This window comes from Solea senegalensis, linkage group LG17 (assembly GCF_019176455.1).
Source record: "Solea senegalensis isolate Sse05_10M linkage group LG17, IFAPA_SoseM_1, whole genome shotgun sequence".
In the NCBI taxonomy this organism is placed as follows: Eukaryota; Metazoa; Chordata; class Actinopteri; order Pleuronectiformes; family Soleidae; genus Solea; species Solea senegalensis.
The window spans coordinates 10,171,436-10,186,757 of NC_058037.1; the positions used below are offsets into that span (position 1 = coordinate 10,171,436).

The window sequence follows — 15,322 nt, forward strand, 5'->3', positions numbered from 1 at the left end:
AGCTCAGCAAAAAATGGTGGCCAGTTAAAGAGGAAAAATTTGCCCAAATTGGACAAAATACGTCCAGAATGAAGCATGAGGTTTAAACCAGGGATGGGATTAAACATGATTTGTAAACTGTGGAAATGGGGGATTATAAACACTCTCATTTTAGTATTTGCAGATGGTAACAAACAAAGTACTCCCTTCAAATAAACGAGTGTACCAGGAAATGACGGTGGACTTCATGTACTAGAGAGAAGGCCGTTCTTTGTTTACACTCTGGTTGTTGTTTTTTTCTTTTATGGGCTGCTGTAAAATCCCAGAGTGCGCAATATTGCGGCCTCCGTAAAGCAACGTCCTTGTCTGAATTAGGCAAACGGCTCATTGTAAAGCTTCTCTAAACTTCTCTGAGTATTTAAAATACAAAACCCCTCGGGCTCGTTTGTTGTTGAAATATGGCCCTTTGCATGATGAGCATATAAAAGGCTTCTTCCCTCCATCACAGGGTCATAATAGAGACAAACAACCATTCAGTCCCACCTACAGTCAATTTTGGTTTTACCTGACCCCCATATTGCATGTTTTTGGACTATGGGAGGAAACTGGAAACCCAAACTCTCTTCATGCTGCAAAAGAAAGAGTTGGGCTTTTTTTCCCGACTGACCAAACTATAAACTCCCTAGTGCCCCCCTAGGTCATTTAACCTTGAGACTCCTGTTCTAATGCTACAAACAAGTATTATTATTTATTATTACAGCAATTACAGTCTCATACAAACGTTTCGATGATGGAAACTTTATTCAGTTGTTTTTTGTTGTTGTTGTTGCCAATAAACCCTGTATCTTTAAACACGTGTACGGTTAGTGTTTTTCACCTTTGTCCCAGAAAGACTCAGCCAATCGGAACTCACTTACTTTCACTTTCTACATGAGCTGAATAAACAGATCCTGAACCTCGGTCCAATTTCACACTGCGTGGAAATCTGTAGACGCACGGCCCTTTAACGCCACAGGCCCTCCCTCCCTCCTCCCTCCCGCGGAGTTTCCAACTTTTCATCTGCCTTTGAGATGAGCAGTGAAACTTCCCCAATTGCCCTAAATGCCCCATCGTCTGTTGCGTAAAGGCAGACGCCTCAGATCGCCCCGTGCGCTCGCAGCAGCAGCAGCAGCACCACCACCACCAGCATGTCGCTTATTTCCTTCGGTAGTCGCGTCTTTCGGTCTTATTATTTACATGTTTTGGGTCGAAGAGGATGCAGCACAGCGGCGTTCATGCCGGAGTCTGCGGGCTTCGACGGAGTGTCGAGCCGCTCCGCCCTGCACGAGTTCTCCGTGTCCAACAGCGAGACTTTCTGGGCCGCGTTAGCGCGCCACAGACTGAGCTGGATGAGTCCGTTCCACACGGTCCACGACTGCGACCTGAGCCGGGGAAGGATCCGCTGGTTCGAGGGGGGGAAGCTGAACGTCTCCGGTAAGTTTCGCGTCACATTTTTATTCGGATACGTTTACAGCAAGTGACTGGAATGCTGTGAACGGTCCGCTCATCATATCTGCGTCACCATTTTGGATCAAATTTCCACAACCCCCACCTCTCTCCCCCTCTGTGTCCCGCTCCCTTTCTCTTTGTGTGTTTGTCTTTCCTCGTGGAAACGAACAGTAAACTGTCTGGACCGTCACGTGCAAACATGTCCCGAGAAGGTGGCACTGATCTGGGAGAAAGATGAGCCAGGGTCAGAGGTTAAAGTCACCTACAGGTTAGCTCTTCTGTGTGTTTGTGTGTCTTTGTGAGGACCAAGATAAACTCAGTCATGAGCAGGTCCTCACAAATTTAAAGGGCTTCCTCAGGGTGTTAGGGTTAGACTTAAGTTTAGATTAATGGTTTATGTTATAGTGTTAAGGTTAGACTTAGGTTTAGATTAATGGTTAATATTATAGCGTTAAGGTTAGACTTAGGTTTAGATTAATGGTTTATGCTTAGGCATGTAGTTGTGATGGTGAAGGTTCTGATAAGAGGATAGTGAATGTATGATGTCAACAGTGTTCTCTGTAAGACAGCTGTAAGAATTGTGCATGTTCCTAAGTCATGTACCTGAGTGAAGATCAGCAACTAGATTAGATTAGATTACATTAGATTAGACTAGATTAGAGTTGACTCTAGAGGGTCAGAGGTAGAAGAGGCACAAGTACAAAATAGGACTAGAATGGGCAATAAAATAAGATAAAGAGCAAAGATGAGCTAAATAAAATAGATGTTATATAACACTATATACTAGAGAATGAAGCATAAAAAGTGTTGTACCACAGAAATAATGGATATAATATATAATATGTTTATTTGACAGGGAAAAACACGTATAAATCTATAGAAACACTGTAATCCATCTTCAAACTGCCCATAATTCAGCTTTTAAAAAGAAAGAAAATACAATATTACATCACTTGTACCCTTCTTACACTGTTGATTTCTGTAATCATTTTAAAATCTTGTTTAAAAAAATATTACAGTCACAACACATTACGGTACATTACTGACCTCTTTTCCCCTGTCACTTTAAATCTGCTTTAATGCTTTTATTTATTTTTATCATTCATGCATTTTGTATGTATGACACCTGGAATCCCTCTAATTTATTTAAACCTGCAGTTGTTTTTAATTTGTGCACCTATTTTTGATTGTATACCCGTGTAAAGTTCCATAAAAAATACAAACTTCACTAACAGCAGTGGGGATGAAAGCCTGTGGACGAGCTCCAAACCGACACTATGATTCTCTCTCTCTCTCTCTCTCTCTCTCTCTCTCTCTCTACAGGCAGCTGCTGGAAATGACATGTCGCCTGGGCAATTTGTTGCGGCGGCGCGGCGTGAAGAAGGGCGACTGTGTCACCATCTACATGCCTCCTTGCCCTCTGGCCGTGGCGTCCATGTTGGCCTGTGCCCGCATTGGTGCGGCCCACAACGTGGTGTTTGCTGGGTTCAGTGCGGACTCACTTTCAGAGCGAATCAGAGACGGTGAGACTGCAGAGCAGCGTGAACGCATGAGTCTCAAACTCAAATGACCTGAGGGGCCACATGTGCTTCAGGTCAAGTGAAGAATAGTCCAACTGTGTGGGGGAAAAACACCTGTTCAGTCAGGGTGGACGAGATTAGCTTAACATGATATCACAATATTACATCATGAAGCAACATCTGTGACCATATTTTACATAATTTCAAAACAAAGGTGTTTGTTTTGATATAAAACGACTTATGATTCACAATAAAGAACTTATTTGTGATGCAAAATAAATCTATAAATATCAAAAACAAACATTTAAGTGGCGAACCAGATGAAATCGATTGTAGTGGCACATCTGAGACCACTGCTTTACACCGTACATACTAAAGATGCACTAACCAGTATATTGGCAAAGGATCAAATTATTACATGTTTATTAAAGTAGCCACTTGTAGTGAAGAACCCATAGAGAATAATTATGTGAAACAATCATCTTCCTGATGCGTTAATGATCTCAGTTACTAGTTTCCAGTCTGTTATGGGAGCACTTTGTAAATTGCGTTCCCATTTGATGAAAACAGATGATAAAATGAGCGGACAGCAGTGTGACGGACAGCTGGCATCATCAGTACACTACAGATTCTTAGGAGCGATGTCATGATTGGTTGCTACTTGAAAGTAAACAGAGTTGAGTCTCGCATAGATCTCCGTATGAACCCACTGACTTTAATGTACATCGCATTTCCAGCGCAGTCCAGCATCGTCATCACAGTGAATCAGGGCGTCAGAGGCGGTAAACTCACACAGCTGAAGAAGACGGTGGACACAGCGGTCCAGAGCTGCCCCAACGTACGGCACGTGTTTGTCAGCATGAGGACAGAGAATCCGGTCGCCATGACGGAAAGAGACGTTGACATGGAGGAGGTGAGGGATTAGAAAACCATTCATACCATTACATAAATGTTTGTTTGTTGTCACTGTGATACTGCACACGTCACACACCGCCAACAACAAGATAGAAAGTTATTTATTCTGCAGTTGCTGAAAATGTTCTCTATAAAAAAGTCCCATCGTATGTTGCAGGAGATGCTGAAGGAGGACGCGGTGTGCGAGCCAGCTGCCATGGACAGTGAGGACGTTCTGTTCATGCTTTACACGTCTGGCAGCACGGGGAAGCCCAAAGGACTGGTGCACACACAGGCCGGATATCTGCTGTACGCTGCTGTCACACACAGGGTGAGTCAGACACAAGTGGGCATGTGGAGTTTAATGTGTCAGAGTGTGGGAGGGGCTCGCCAACTGTAGAGGAAACACCTGTCAGTTCACTGGAGATTACACACTCCACTCACATGCTGGGACCATTTCTGAGAAGTCACACTCCAGGCAATAAACAAAAGGCCCACCCAATAAAAAGAAATATGCCACTTAAGGTACAAGAATACATGTGCTGCTTTCTCTCATCATTAGAAAGCCTTTTCCAAAACTGAAAACCGTCAGTAAAGTTCAAATGTGTTATTGTCTGACTTCAGTGTTTCAAATCCTTTATTTGGATAAACCACAGTGACACAGACTCAACATGACAGAAGTGTCAAGAACACTGCAACACACGCACGCACGGGCATTCAATGGCATTGTTGGTCAATGTTATATTATGCTATATCTATATTATATATATATTATATCTTTAGGTGTTTTTAAACCAAGCTAAAAAATGCTTATCTTTATCGTGCAGTTTGGTTCGGGAGAGTGAACAGTTTACAAACTTCAGTGACGTCCACTGCTGAGATAAACCGGCAAACATATTCTTAAGCTTTCAAAAATACGATGTATTATTATTATTATTATTATTGTTCAGAGACGTGAGCTGGTGTAGAATTTATGCAGTGAGTCTTTTGTAAAGTGGCTAAAATCAGAACCATGCCTGTAAGGATAAACTGGCTCGCTTTTAAAAACTCAATTTTCTTCCACAAGCAATCGCTGATCTTCCGTGTGTTTTTTTTAACGTGATCATCATCTCATCACTTCCACTTTCTGTCCCCAGTACGTCTTCGGCTACAGCGACGGAGACGTGTTCGGCTGTGTGGCGGACATCGGCTGGATCACAGGACACAGTTACGCTGTGTACGGGCCGCTGGCCAACGGCGGAACTACTGTTCTGTTTGAGAGCACTCCCATTTACCCTGACCCAGGTACATGAATGAATGTGTGAATGCATGAATGAACGTGTCAGACGGTTTGGTACATAAATAATCAAATAAGCACTTTGATGGTGCTATATTGTCTCCACACCAGTGACATGTGGCTCATTCAGACTCAAAGTTGAACTGATAAATAATAGCAAAATAATTACGTTCAGACAGAAACTGCATCGGTCAGCAAAGGTTTATAATAAGCCGGTGTTAATTCTACTTACAAGTTATAATGGTATCATGGTTTTTAATGTAAATCAACACCTTGTAAGTCTCTGTGTCCACTGCTCTGCACTCCTGTGTCTCCGTCTATGAAAAGCTGTTTATAGTTGAACTTTAACTCAACCTCACCCTCCAACACTAAAACCACAGGTTTATGTGTAAACACAAGTGTGTCATCAAACCTTGTAAGGACGAAGGTGAACCTGCTTTCAGCAACACCGCAGATGTTTTTATGCTCATTCTTCAGGTCAGACTGTTGGATTTTGGTCACATAATCTGTGTTTGTTCACAGGACGATACTGGGAGATGGTTCAGAGGCTGAAGATTAACCAGTTTTATGGGGCGCCCACAGCGATACGACTGCTGCTCAAGTACGGAGACCAGTGGGTGCAGAAATACGACCGCTCCAGCCTCAAAACCCTGGGCACTGGTATGCCAGGCGGAAACAGCGTGACCACATATGAGCCACTGAACACCACGCACCATGTTTCTGTTTGTTTTCATAAATACAAACCCTTCAGGCTCACTGTGTCACACTGACTACACTAACTGCATATAGCACAGTATGTACTCGGAAGGTCCCAGAGGAATTTCTCTCCTGGATGAACACACACACAAGCGCACACACACTGGCACCCAATGGCATTATTAGCTAATGTTATATTATGGGATATTTAGGTGTTGTAACCAAACACGACACTGTGGGGTATTTAGTATTTAGGGTTTTCAGTACCATTGTAAGCTTTTGTCATATGATAATGTTTTTGTATGTTTTTAAAAAAAAATCTTTTTGCCAATTCAGTGTGACGATTTATGACACTATAAGAAGTTCTGACTTTTTCTGGGCACTATTACCACATTATAACGTTTCCGATGTAGCGTTGTTTATTCATACTCTTATGTTGTTAGGTAATTTTATACTGCACTCCTTTAACTGTAAAGTCATTTAATGAAGTAGACAAAAACAATGTAGGACTAAAGCTGTTGTTGTCCTTTTGCAGTGGGTGAGCCCATCAACACTGAAGCGTGGCAGTGGTACTACAGCGTGGTCGGAGGCGAGCGGTGTCCTGTCGTTGACACCTGGTGGCAAACAGGTAACTGTGGACACGCTGTTGTTTTACTCTAGAAGCTGCAGGAGACATTTTTTCTCCATATGTTTTGTGATGATTGTCTCCAGATGTGAAGACAGTTGTACAGTATAGTCTGGATCAAGAACTCAGATTTGTCAGGTTTTCAAAGATGGAATTTGATGGAAAAATCAGTCTAGAATTGACACTACGTTTAAGAATATATTTGTTTCATTCAACCATTCGTTTAAAACAATATTCAGCCCCATGGTTAATGGATAATTATCACATGTTCTCTTTTAAATGCACAGTATGTCATTTCTGCTGCTACGGGGCTCTTAATCAACACAATAACAAAAGACCTCGCTCGATGACGCTGGGAAGCAGCGTGGAATCATGGGAATTGTCGTCTTATCTGGTTCTCCATGGTGTTTTCATGCAGCCTGTAGAGGTGATAATGAGCACATGAAGTTTGGTTGTTTGGATTAAAGGTGTAGTTCCTGTTAAACTGTTGACTGACACGTTGGGTTAGCACTCGACTTGTTTGCACGGCGCCGCCCTTTCATCGAAGCAGTCGGGCAAACAGAGCAGTGTGTGAATGTTTACTCTTGTGTCGTATTGTCATGTTTGCACTTCACTCTTGACCTCTAAAGTACACTGTGACCTATACTGTTATCTATATACCATGTAGAATGTGCAGATCGGTTCACTTCTGTGTCGCTCAGTTTTTCAGCCGCACTTCACCCGCTGCTTCATGCTGGTTCTCAACTTTCTCTCAGCCACGTCTGCAGGTTGTGTAATAACAGCCTGACAGTTGGGTTTTAAAGCAATCGCAGAGTTATGTAACACCATGAACACATACTCATAAAAGAGTCTCATATACCATCTGGACTATTTTAGGGTTTAACTCCCGAATTTAGGAGCTTTCAACATTAACTGAAGTCGCCTCAAAACCACCGCTATTCTTGCTACCACAGCGGCTGATAATGGGACAACAGCATGTTTGAAAGCAGTGGGATTCTGTGGAAGAACACAGGACGTGACTGAGTCCTTATACTGACAGATTAGCACTGACCAAATGGCACAAAACTGCATTAATTACCATAAAACGATATAATTAATTGACACTTTTTAAACATCATGAGAATGAGAATTACACACACACACACACACACACAGATATGACCCAAATGGCCCGGCGTCAGTTAAAAGGATTATGTTGTTATTTGTATTTAAGTGGACCAGTTTGTGGCAGTGTTCATGAATGTCATTTGGTTAATCTGGGAGCGAGTAGCCTGTTGAGAGGGGAAATTAGATTTGGATTTTAAAGCTGCAGTAGGTGTGATCCCAGGGAAAGAAAGAAAGAAAGAGTCAGATTCATATCCAGTGTATGTATATATATATATATATAGACACACATACACACACAACATGGTCCTTAAAGGAGCCACAGCACCACTCTTACAGCAGGGGAGTTGTGTCACGTGACCTTCCATCACACTCAGGGTGAACCGAGTGACCTTATGCTCGGTCAGGGGAGTGGACGACCTGCAGTTTTTAATATAATGACACCGTTAATGACAGGTGTCCAGTCAACTGTCAAACAGCCAATACCTGGATTTTTCCACCCGTTACTAAAGAAAGTCTAAAAATAAATCGGCCTTTTGCACCTTTAATGCTGAGAACATGGCGACTCCTGTTGGCTGTGTGTGTTTGTTTTGTAACTGTAACCTGTCTGAAGTAAACAAAAAACAAAAAGCAAACACCTCACACTCGCTTACAGTTGAACTGAACATGGACGACAGTTGCTGGTGCTATTGTGGATCATCTGTTGTGTCCTAATTTGTAACGAGTGTTTCCAGCACCAACAACGACACCCGGCAGATTTACCTTCGCTGAGGCAAAAAACAAACTAACTAATTCAATTAACTAGTTATTTAATTGACTATAATTAAAAAAATAAGTCTGTCATTTAATCTACACACTTGGTCCCAATTGGTAATTTAAAGAAGAAAGTATAGGCTGTTAACCCGGTTGGTATGAATGAATGAATGAATGAATGTATGAATGAATGGTTATTATTTTACCTTATTTTTGTTTTCTTTGATATTTATTAGTCATGTGTATGTGTATAAGATCTATTCTCTATCACTCACTCACAAATCTGTCTTTTAATCTGACAAATATTATGGTCTGTTGAGATTACACACGGCTGTAGAGGCCACAGACGACTGCTGAGTGCCCTCATTATCTTTTGTGTATAAAACCCATATATATATATATATATATACATAGTTTGTTGTTGTTTTCATAAATGATGTACACACAGCACTGTGTATATTTAATCTGGCTTATTTTTTTTTGTTTTGTCCTCTCGTGTTCTCAGAGACAGGTGGCATCTGCATCGCCCCGAGGCCCTCAGAACCAGACGCAGAGATTATTCCAGGGATGGCTATGAGACCTTTCTTTGGCATAAAGCCAGTGCTCATGGACAGCAAGGTACGGCGCTTAAACCCTGCATATGTGTGTGGAAAGGGTCAGATTAGGATTATAAACTAGTCACCAGCTGTGTCACTTTTGATAGCCACTCTGCTCCCACTCACCAGTGCCAAACCCCCCTCCCTTTTTTAAAACAAAATCTGTCCTGCTGCTTTGTGCTTAGTGCAGTTCCTCTTTCCACTGAGACACAGATTCTCAGAGTGTTGTCCACAGACAGTTGGACAGTGTGTCTGAGCTGACCTCTGACCCCTAGGGACGGGAATCGGTATCAGCAAAATCCGATACAATCCAAAAATCGAAAATGTGGCATGCTTCACTCTGCACAGACTGTGAAAATATAAATAAAAATCAGCAAAAGCATTTTAGCTGAGTCAACAATATTTGTTACACAGCTGGAGGATTGTGTCTTTGAAGTGACTCAGCACAAATGTGTTGTTGACTGTAACCAGTTTCTCTGACTTGCAGTGTTTAATCTGGTCAATAAACATTTCATTTTTTTGGATGATTTTTCCTCCAGGGCAAAGTTCTGACGTCCAACGACGCGAACGGAGCTCTGTGCATAGCTCAGCCTTGGCCTGGAATGGCCCGGACGATTCACAACGACCACGAGAGGTTCAAAGACACCTACTGTCAGCAGTATCCTGGTACAGATCCTCACGGTGGAGCTTCCCGTGTTTCTCTACTTCCTCTGGTTGACTTGACATTCTCTTCTCACGTCAGGTTATTTCTCCACGGGTGATGGAGCCCATCGATCCAAGGACGGATATTACCAGATCACTGGACGCCTCGATGATGTCATCAACGTGAGCGGTCACAGGATTGGGACAGCGGAGATCGAGGATGTAGTGGTGAGTGTCTAAATATGTACAGTGCTTTACAAATGCACGTCCTCTGTTGATGACTTGTATCTCAGATCCACTGTCTGATGATGGAAAACACATTTATCTCAGGAAATTTGTAAAAAAACCCAGTTTTTTTTGGGTGAAGTGGGCCTTTAACACACCAGTATGTAGAAGCTTTTTAATCAAAATGATATTTTTAATGTTAAACTATAATTATTATCATTAATCATGAATTTACTCTTTTACTAAAAAAACCCTTGAATTATAGTTATTCAAAATTTGTTTTAGTGGTTATGCTAGATGAATTTCTGACTTCGCAGAGAAGCTCAGTGAGCCGGCTCAAATGTGGGTATAAAAAAGGTGAATTCAGTTTGTTATTTGCCAAATAAATAGTAACGTTTACAGTTTTAAACAAGCCTTTGAAAGATTTCAAAAATATGAATGTTTTGGTGGTCTCATAAACTACTGTGCATAGTTTCAACAGGATTAAAAGTGACTTCAGGTCGTCGCTTTGTGTTTGAAACAAAGAGACATCATCCAAGTTCTTTACATTTCCATCTGGAACTTTAAATCCTAACATGGACGATGGTGATTTGTTTGAACAGAATCAGTGTCCAGAGGTGGCTGAATCTGCTGTCGTGGGATACTCGCACGACATCAAAGGAGAAGGTGAGCGACACATTGTTATGGTTTCCAGAGGTGGATTTCTCTTTGTTAGAAGGATTACGCAAAAACTATAATATATAATAATAATAAAGAAATAATGTAGTGATCATTGAAAAAAAAATAAAAATCAGGCATTTATTGAGTGATAATCAGGGTCAGTTCCAGGCTTTTCCAGTATCTTACAGCTGTGGTAAATTACAAACACACACATTCATGTATATATATATATATATATATATATATATATACACATACATATATACATATATAGGAATACAGACATAATAATAATATAATATATAATATACATTATTATTTTGCTTTTTAAATCATATTAAATGTCACAGTCAAACATACAAATGAAGCATTCATTCAGACTCAAATCACTGTGAGAGAGATTAAGATCAGTATTTCAAGCATTTTATGCACTGAATCTAAAGATTTAACTCTGTATAAATATAACATTATTATACACGTTGCTCACAGGGGCTGGATGAGAATCTAACTGCGAGTTTTTCCGTCTCACGGCTTTCTTTGTCAGGTGTTTATGCGTTTGCGGTGCTAAAAAAGAGCGTAGAGGCCGAAGAGGGAGTCCTGTCCAAGCAACTCAAAGACCTGGTCTCTCAGAAGATCGCCAAGTACGCTAGTCCAGACTGCATCCAGGTATTTATTTCTATTGGTTGAACACTCCCACCCCCCCACCGGGGCTCTTAACCTCTATTTTTCTTGTTTTATTTCATTTTTCTTATTACTCTTGAACTTAAATAATTGCCTTAAAATAGGAAGATGATGAGATTTTAGATTTATGTTGGTGGCATGTATTCAGATTGGGAATCATTTTATGTTTATACTATATATATACACAGACAGACACTTAATAGTAACTTCCAGTATTTTAACTTTCAGTCTCTTCTCTCTGTCACAGTTTGTCGAGCGTCTGCCTAAGACACGTTCTGGTAAGATAATGCGTCGGGTGCTGCGGAAGATTGTGGAGGGCGACACAAGCGGCTTGGGAGACCTCAGCACAGTCGACGACCCCGCAGTCATTCAAGAGATCATCCAGAGTCACGACAAACACTTCCGCAAACAGTAACCGTAGCACTTTTTTTTCTCTCGCTCTCTCTAAAAAGTCTTAAAGAGTCACGTGAAAAACTGTTCTGCGTCTCACTTTAAACAGATTGTGATTGTGTATCGAGACGTTCGACTGATGTTTTCTTGTTTTTATTGCACAAATGAAGTTTTTTCTACTACTCTTGACACAAAGCTATTGTCTTCTCAAACTCAAATTACACAGCCTACTGTGCAATAAACCACTGTGATTTTTACAACGCACAGGAGAGTGACTGAGTCATGAGTTTTCTGTCCTTCATTGACCTCACACTGATAGTTGCACACTGCCGTTATCTGCTAGATACATACTGCACTTATCTAAACCCTTCATTTATCTCTGGGTCTGTAATTGCATTCCACAGAATCTTCCACACCCATTTATTTTCTTTTCCCAAACCAACAAGGGATAAAACGACGTTCCCTTTAAATACCTGTGAATACATATAAAATACAAACAATCTTTCAAAGAGCATTTGAGTGTCAGAAACTGAGGAATACAGGATTGTTTACGTTCTGGTTTTCATAGAAATGATCACATGGTTTCATCTTTGTGGTTGAGGCTGCTGCTGCTGCTGCTGCCTCCTTTTAACTGGGTTAACTCCCATCTGCCGCCTCCACACAGTTTCAACTGGACATCATGGTACTGTTAGAAAACAAACAAAAAGTTGATTTGTTTTATTTTTTGCTTTAATCTCATAGTAAAACTGGGACTTGGACAACAAATAATTAGAGAAAATGACAAAAACAATCATTCCTTATATGTCTTGAAGACACCTGGTCAGGGACAAACATCAATCTACCTTCTCCAGGCTGCTGCGGTGTCCCAGGCTGATCAAAGTCATACCAAGCTGCTTACAGGTCTTGTACAGTTGTGCCTCTGCTTCCTCTGTCAAAGCACTGGTGGCCTCATCCAACACTGCAGAGGAAAACAAAAAAAAAATGCTATTTTAAGAAAGCATCAGCAGAGTGTTCTGTAACATAAAAAGCAAACTGCTAAATGCTAAATGATTAGCTCCAAACTTGTGTGTCAGAATCAGTTTTAAACACACCTGCGTATTTGGGCTGCAGGTAGAAAAGTCGTGCAAAGCAGAGACGCTGCATTTCACCCGGAGACAGAACGTCATACCTGCGGAGAGAACATGGCGTTTACTCTGCACAGCAACTCACCGTAATTACTTTTAACCCTTCTTCTTATTACTCTTACCAGTTCCAGTCCACATTTTCATCCAGCCCACCTGTGCGCTTCAAGAGACTGGACTGGAAAAACATTTTAAATCAAATTATTACAAGGTGACGAAGCGCCACTGTAAAACAGATGCACATTGTTTCGTTAATGCAGTAAGAAGTGAAATAAAGTCACTCACCACTCCAGCTAATTCCAGGAATTGTATAATTCTGTCATCGTCTACTGACCCTGAAATTTGCAGCATGAATGTTACTCAGATTAAGTTAACAGTTTAAGTCATTTAACAAAAGCAGCTCTGATTCAAAGTTGCAGGGAAAACTAAGACCAAATCCAGATTAGAAACATCAATCCCTCATGCTGGTATTTTTTATCACTATTGCATCACTAAATTTGATTAAAAGCCACTGTGCTGCAAAAGATCTCATGCTGGTTCCACCAGAATGAATACATTTGGCTTTAAATAAAAGTTTATTTGGATACCTGATACAGGGTAAATATCCTTCAGTGGGTAGATGACCTATTGGAAAAGAGAGTTCAGGTGAGTAAACTGGTATTTTGATAATTATATACCAGCATTTTTATAACATTTGCAATTCTTTTATAGAAAAACATGATGGAGAGAGCGACCTGTTCACGCAGTGTGCCATCGGTCAGGTACGGTTTCTGAGGCAGGAAGAGTGTTCCTCTAGGCCCGAAGCACGTCGTCATCTGGACAAAACCTGAAGAAGACACAGAGAAAGTGTCATAAATCTACTCGTCTACAGATATAATATATACATATATATTAGTTGTAATGTCTTTTTTTTGCAGGAATCATAGCTCGATTTAAAATTCTCATCATTTCAGGTGAAGTATACAGCAGTTCTGCCGGCTCTTTTTCCCAGAAAAATTCTCGATCTAAATCTAGATTTGCTTATCTTTATCGTCTTTGTCTAATCTCACACACATTCATTCCAGTCAGGGGTTTACATTCGCTCACCACTGTGTGCCTCCCAGAGTCGGTTAAGGACCCTGAGCAGGGATGTTTTGCCCGTGCCTGTGTTCCCCACCACCAGCAGATGAGTTCCCTGACTGATTTTCAGACTGAGCTCTTCCACGAGCAGCTGATCAGAGTAAGGGGATTTATATGAAAGATGGTCCAGGATGAAGGCAGTGTCCACTGGGCCTGCGTGGATGTTGAAGTCACTGTGAAGAGAGACGAAATGAATGGAAATAATACACTTTTGGAGGCTGTTATGGACATTCATCTTTATATTTTAATCTAATCTTGTGCACATTATCTTAACCCGTTACAAGTCATATGACTCGGTCTTCTCCTGCATCTATGGTAATATGTCATGCAGGACAAGGGTCCAGGATTGGGAAACACTGTTCTAAAATGTCCTATGTCTTAAAATAATAATAATAATTTTCTTGTATTATAGTATGTATTATATGTATATATATATATATATATATATATATATATACATATAATACATATATATGTATGTCTGCAGCAGAGATCTGTGTCAAAGTGCACATGCTAACCTGTCAAAGTCATAGCTTTCTCCCGACGCTGGGTCATAGTCACACTGCGTGTGTAGGATGTCGTCCATCACCTCCCTCATCTCCCCGATCCTGACACACACACAGATTCAGAGATAGTGGAGGATGGCATGTACCAATGCTACTGTCCTATCTGTCCTCCTGGAGTTCAGTGTGTGTGTGTGTGTGTGTGTGTGTGTGTACCTGTGGGTGTATCCAGCCACGTCTGATAGAGTGGTTGACAGGTCTATTAGCTGTGTGAAGCCATTAATCAAGTAGATGCAAACAAAGGCGTTCTGAATATGATCAAGGACAGGGAGAACCAGAGCAGAGAGAAAATACAATACACAATCATTAACATCAAAGTACACTGGAATAGTTTAATACTTGTTAATGATTTGCCTCTGTGTGTGTTGTAAAGCTACTATATTAAACTCTGAAGATATTTAAAAGGGAAATCTTAGTCCAACAGAAGGAATTTGAGGTCAGGATGTATATTTCTTGTTTTGTAGGCCTTTGCTGCCACCTAGTGGTTACATTAGCAACATACTCACATTTACTGTGAGGTTATGTAATGGAAACTTTCTTGATTGATGATATATTATGCACATGAAAGAAGTCATTGCTGCACATCTTCAGTAGCATGTGTCAACATTTATTTTTTAGGCGTAGCTGGTACTTTCCATCATGTTGGCTTCCTGAAAACATTTCATCATCGATCACATGATTCAGTTTCCTTCATTTGCAGTTCCCATTTTCAAAACATTTCTTAATGCCTGGTGAAAACAGAGCAAACTAAAAAGGCAATCAGAGATGGCAGACTTCACCCCATTCACAAAACAAGACTGTTTCGGCCTCTGTTGGTCATATTGGCAAGTGTGGAAACACAAACAAAGAGCCAGACAAACAGAGCCACTAGAAACAATACTTCACTACCACTCTGTGGGGTAAAGTAACTATGACTTTTTTGTCACATTTTGGACGACATACTAACCTATGACTTTTTTGTCAATATTTGGACGACATACTAGACTATGA

At 40.9% G+C, this 15,322-nt stretch overlaps 3 protein-coding genes across 3 annotated transcripts in view; 2 read left to right on the forward strand and 1 right to left on the reverse strand.

Moving 5' to 3' along the window:
• Positions 1-978: 978 nt before the first annotated feature.
• Positions 979-11,793, forward strand: acss1 (acyl-CoA synthetase short chain family member 1). The gene is made up of 14 exons (XM_044048718.1): positions 979-1,452; positions 1,639-1,735; positions 2,791-2,990; positions 3,725-3,900; positions 4,060-4,212; positions 5,018-5,165; positions 5,680-5,817; positions 6,389-6,481; positions 8,841-8,953; positions 9,471-9,597; positions 9,674-9,801; positions 10,401-10,464; positions 11,003-11,124; positions 11,387-11,793. The coding sequence occupies exons 1-14, from the start codon at positions 1,167-1,169 to the stop codon at positions 11,552-11,554; spliced, it is 2,013 nt and encodes a 670-aa protein (XP_043904653.1). The 5' UTR covers positions 979-1,166; the 3' UTR covers positions 11,555-11,793.
• A 139-nt stretch (positions 11,794-11,932) lies between these two features.
• LOC122784501 (lysosomal cobalamin transporter ABCD4-like) lies at positions 11,933-14,661 on the reverse strand (the record flags this gene model as incomplete). Its single annotated transcript, XM_044049800.1, has 10 exons — positions 11,933-12,214; positions 12,372-12,487; positions 12,621-12,697; positions 12,776-12,828; positions 12,936-12,985; positions 13,238-13,274; positions 13,385-13,476; positions 13,737-13,942; positions 14,288-14,377; positions 14,489-14,661. Coding segments are annotated over 10 exons (1,005 nt in total), but the record flags the coding sequence as incomplete, so codon positions are not given.
• Positions 14,662-14,774: 113 nt separating this feature from the next.
• Positions 14,775-15,322, forward strand: part of LOC122784503 (potassium voltage-gated channel subfamily H member 5-like) — a 6,055-nt gene continuing 5,507 nt past the window's right edge. Inside the window, exon 1 of the mRNA XM_044049804.1 lies at positions 14,775-14,792. Coding sequence (XP_043905739.1) covers positions 14,775-14,792 — 18 coding nt within the window. The remainder of the gene's footprint in view (positions 14,793-15,322) is intronic.

Excerpts from the sequence above, each read along its gene's own strand:
- acss1 (XM_044048718.1), top strand. The coding sequence starts at position 1,167 with ATGTCGCTTATTTCCTTCGGTAGTCGCGTCTTTCGGTCTTATTATTTA. Across the intron at positions 4,213-5,017 it reads ACGCTGCTGTCACACACAGG|TACGTCTTCGGCTACAGCGA; the intron begins GTGAGTCAGACA and ends TTCTGTCCCCAG. Across the intron at positions 10,465-11,002 it reads GCACGACATCAAAGGAGAAG|GTGTTTATGCGTTTGCGGTG; the intron begins GTGAGCGACACA and ends TTTCTTTGTCAG.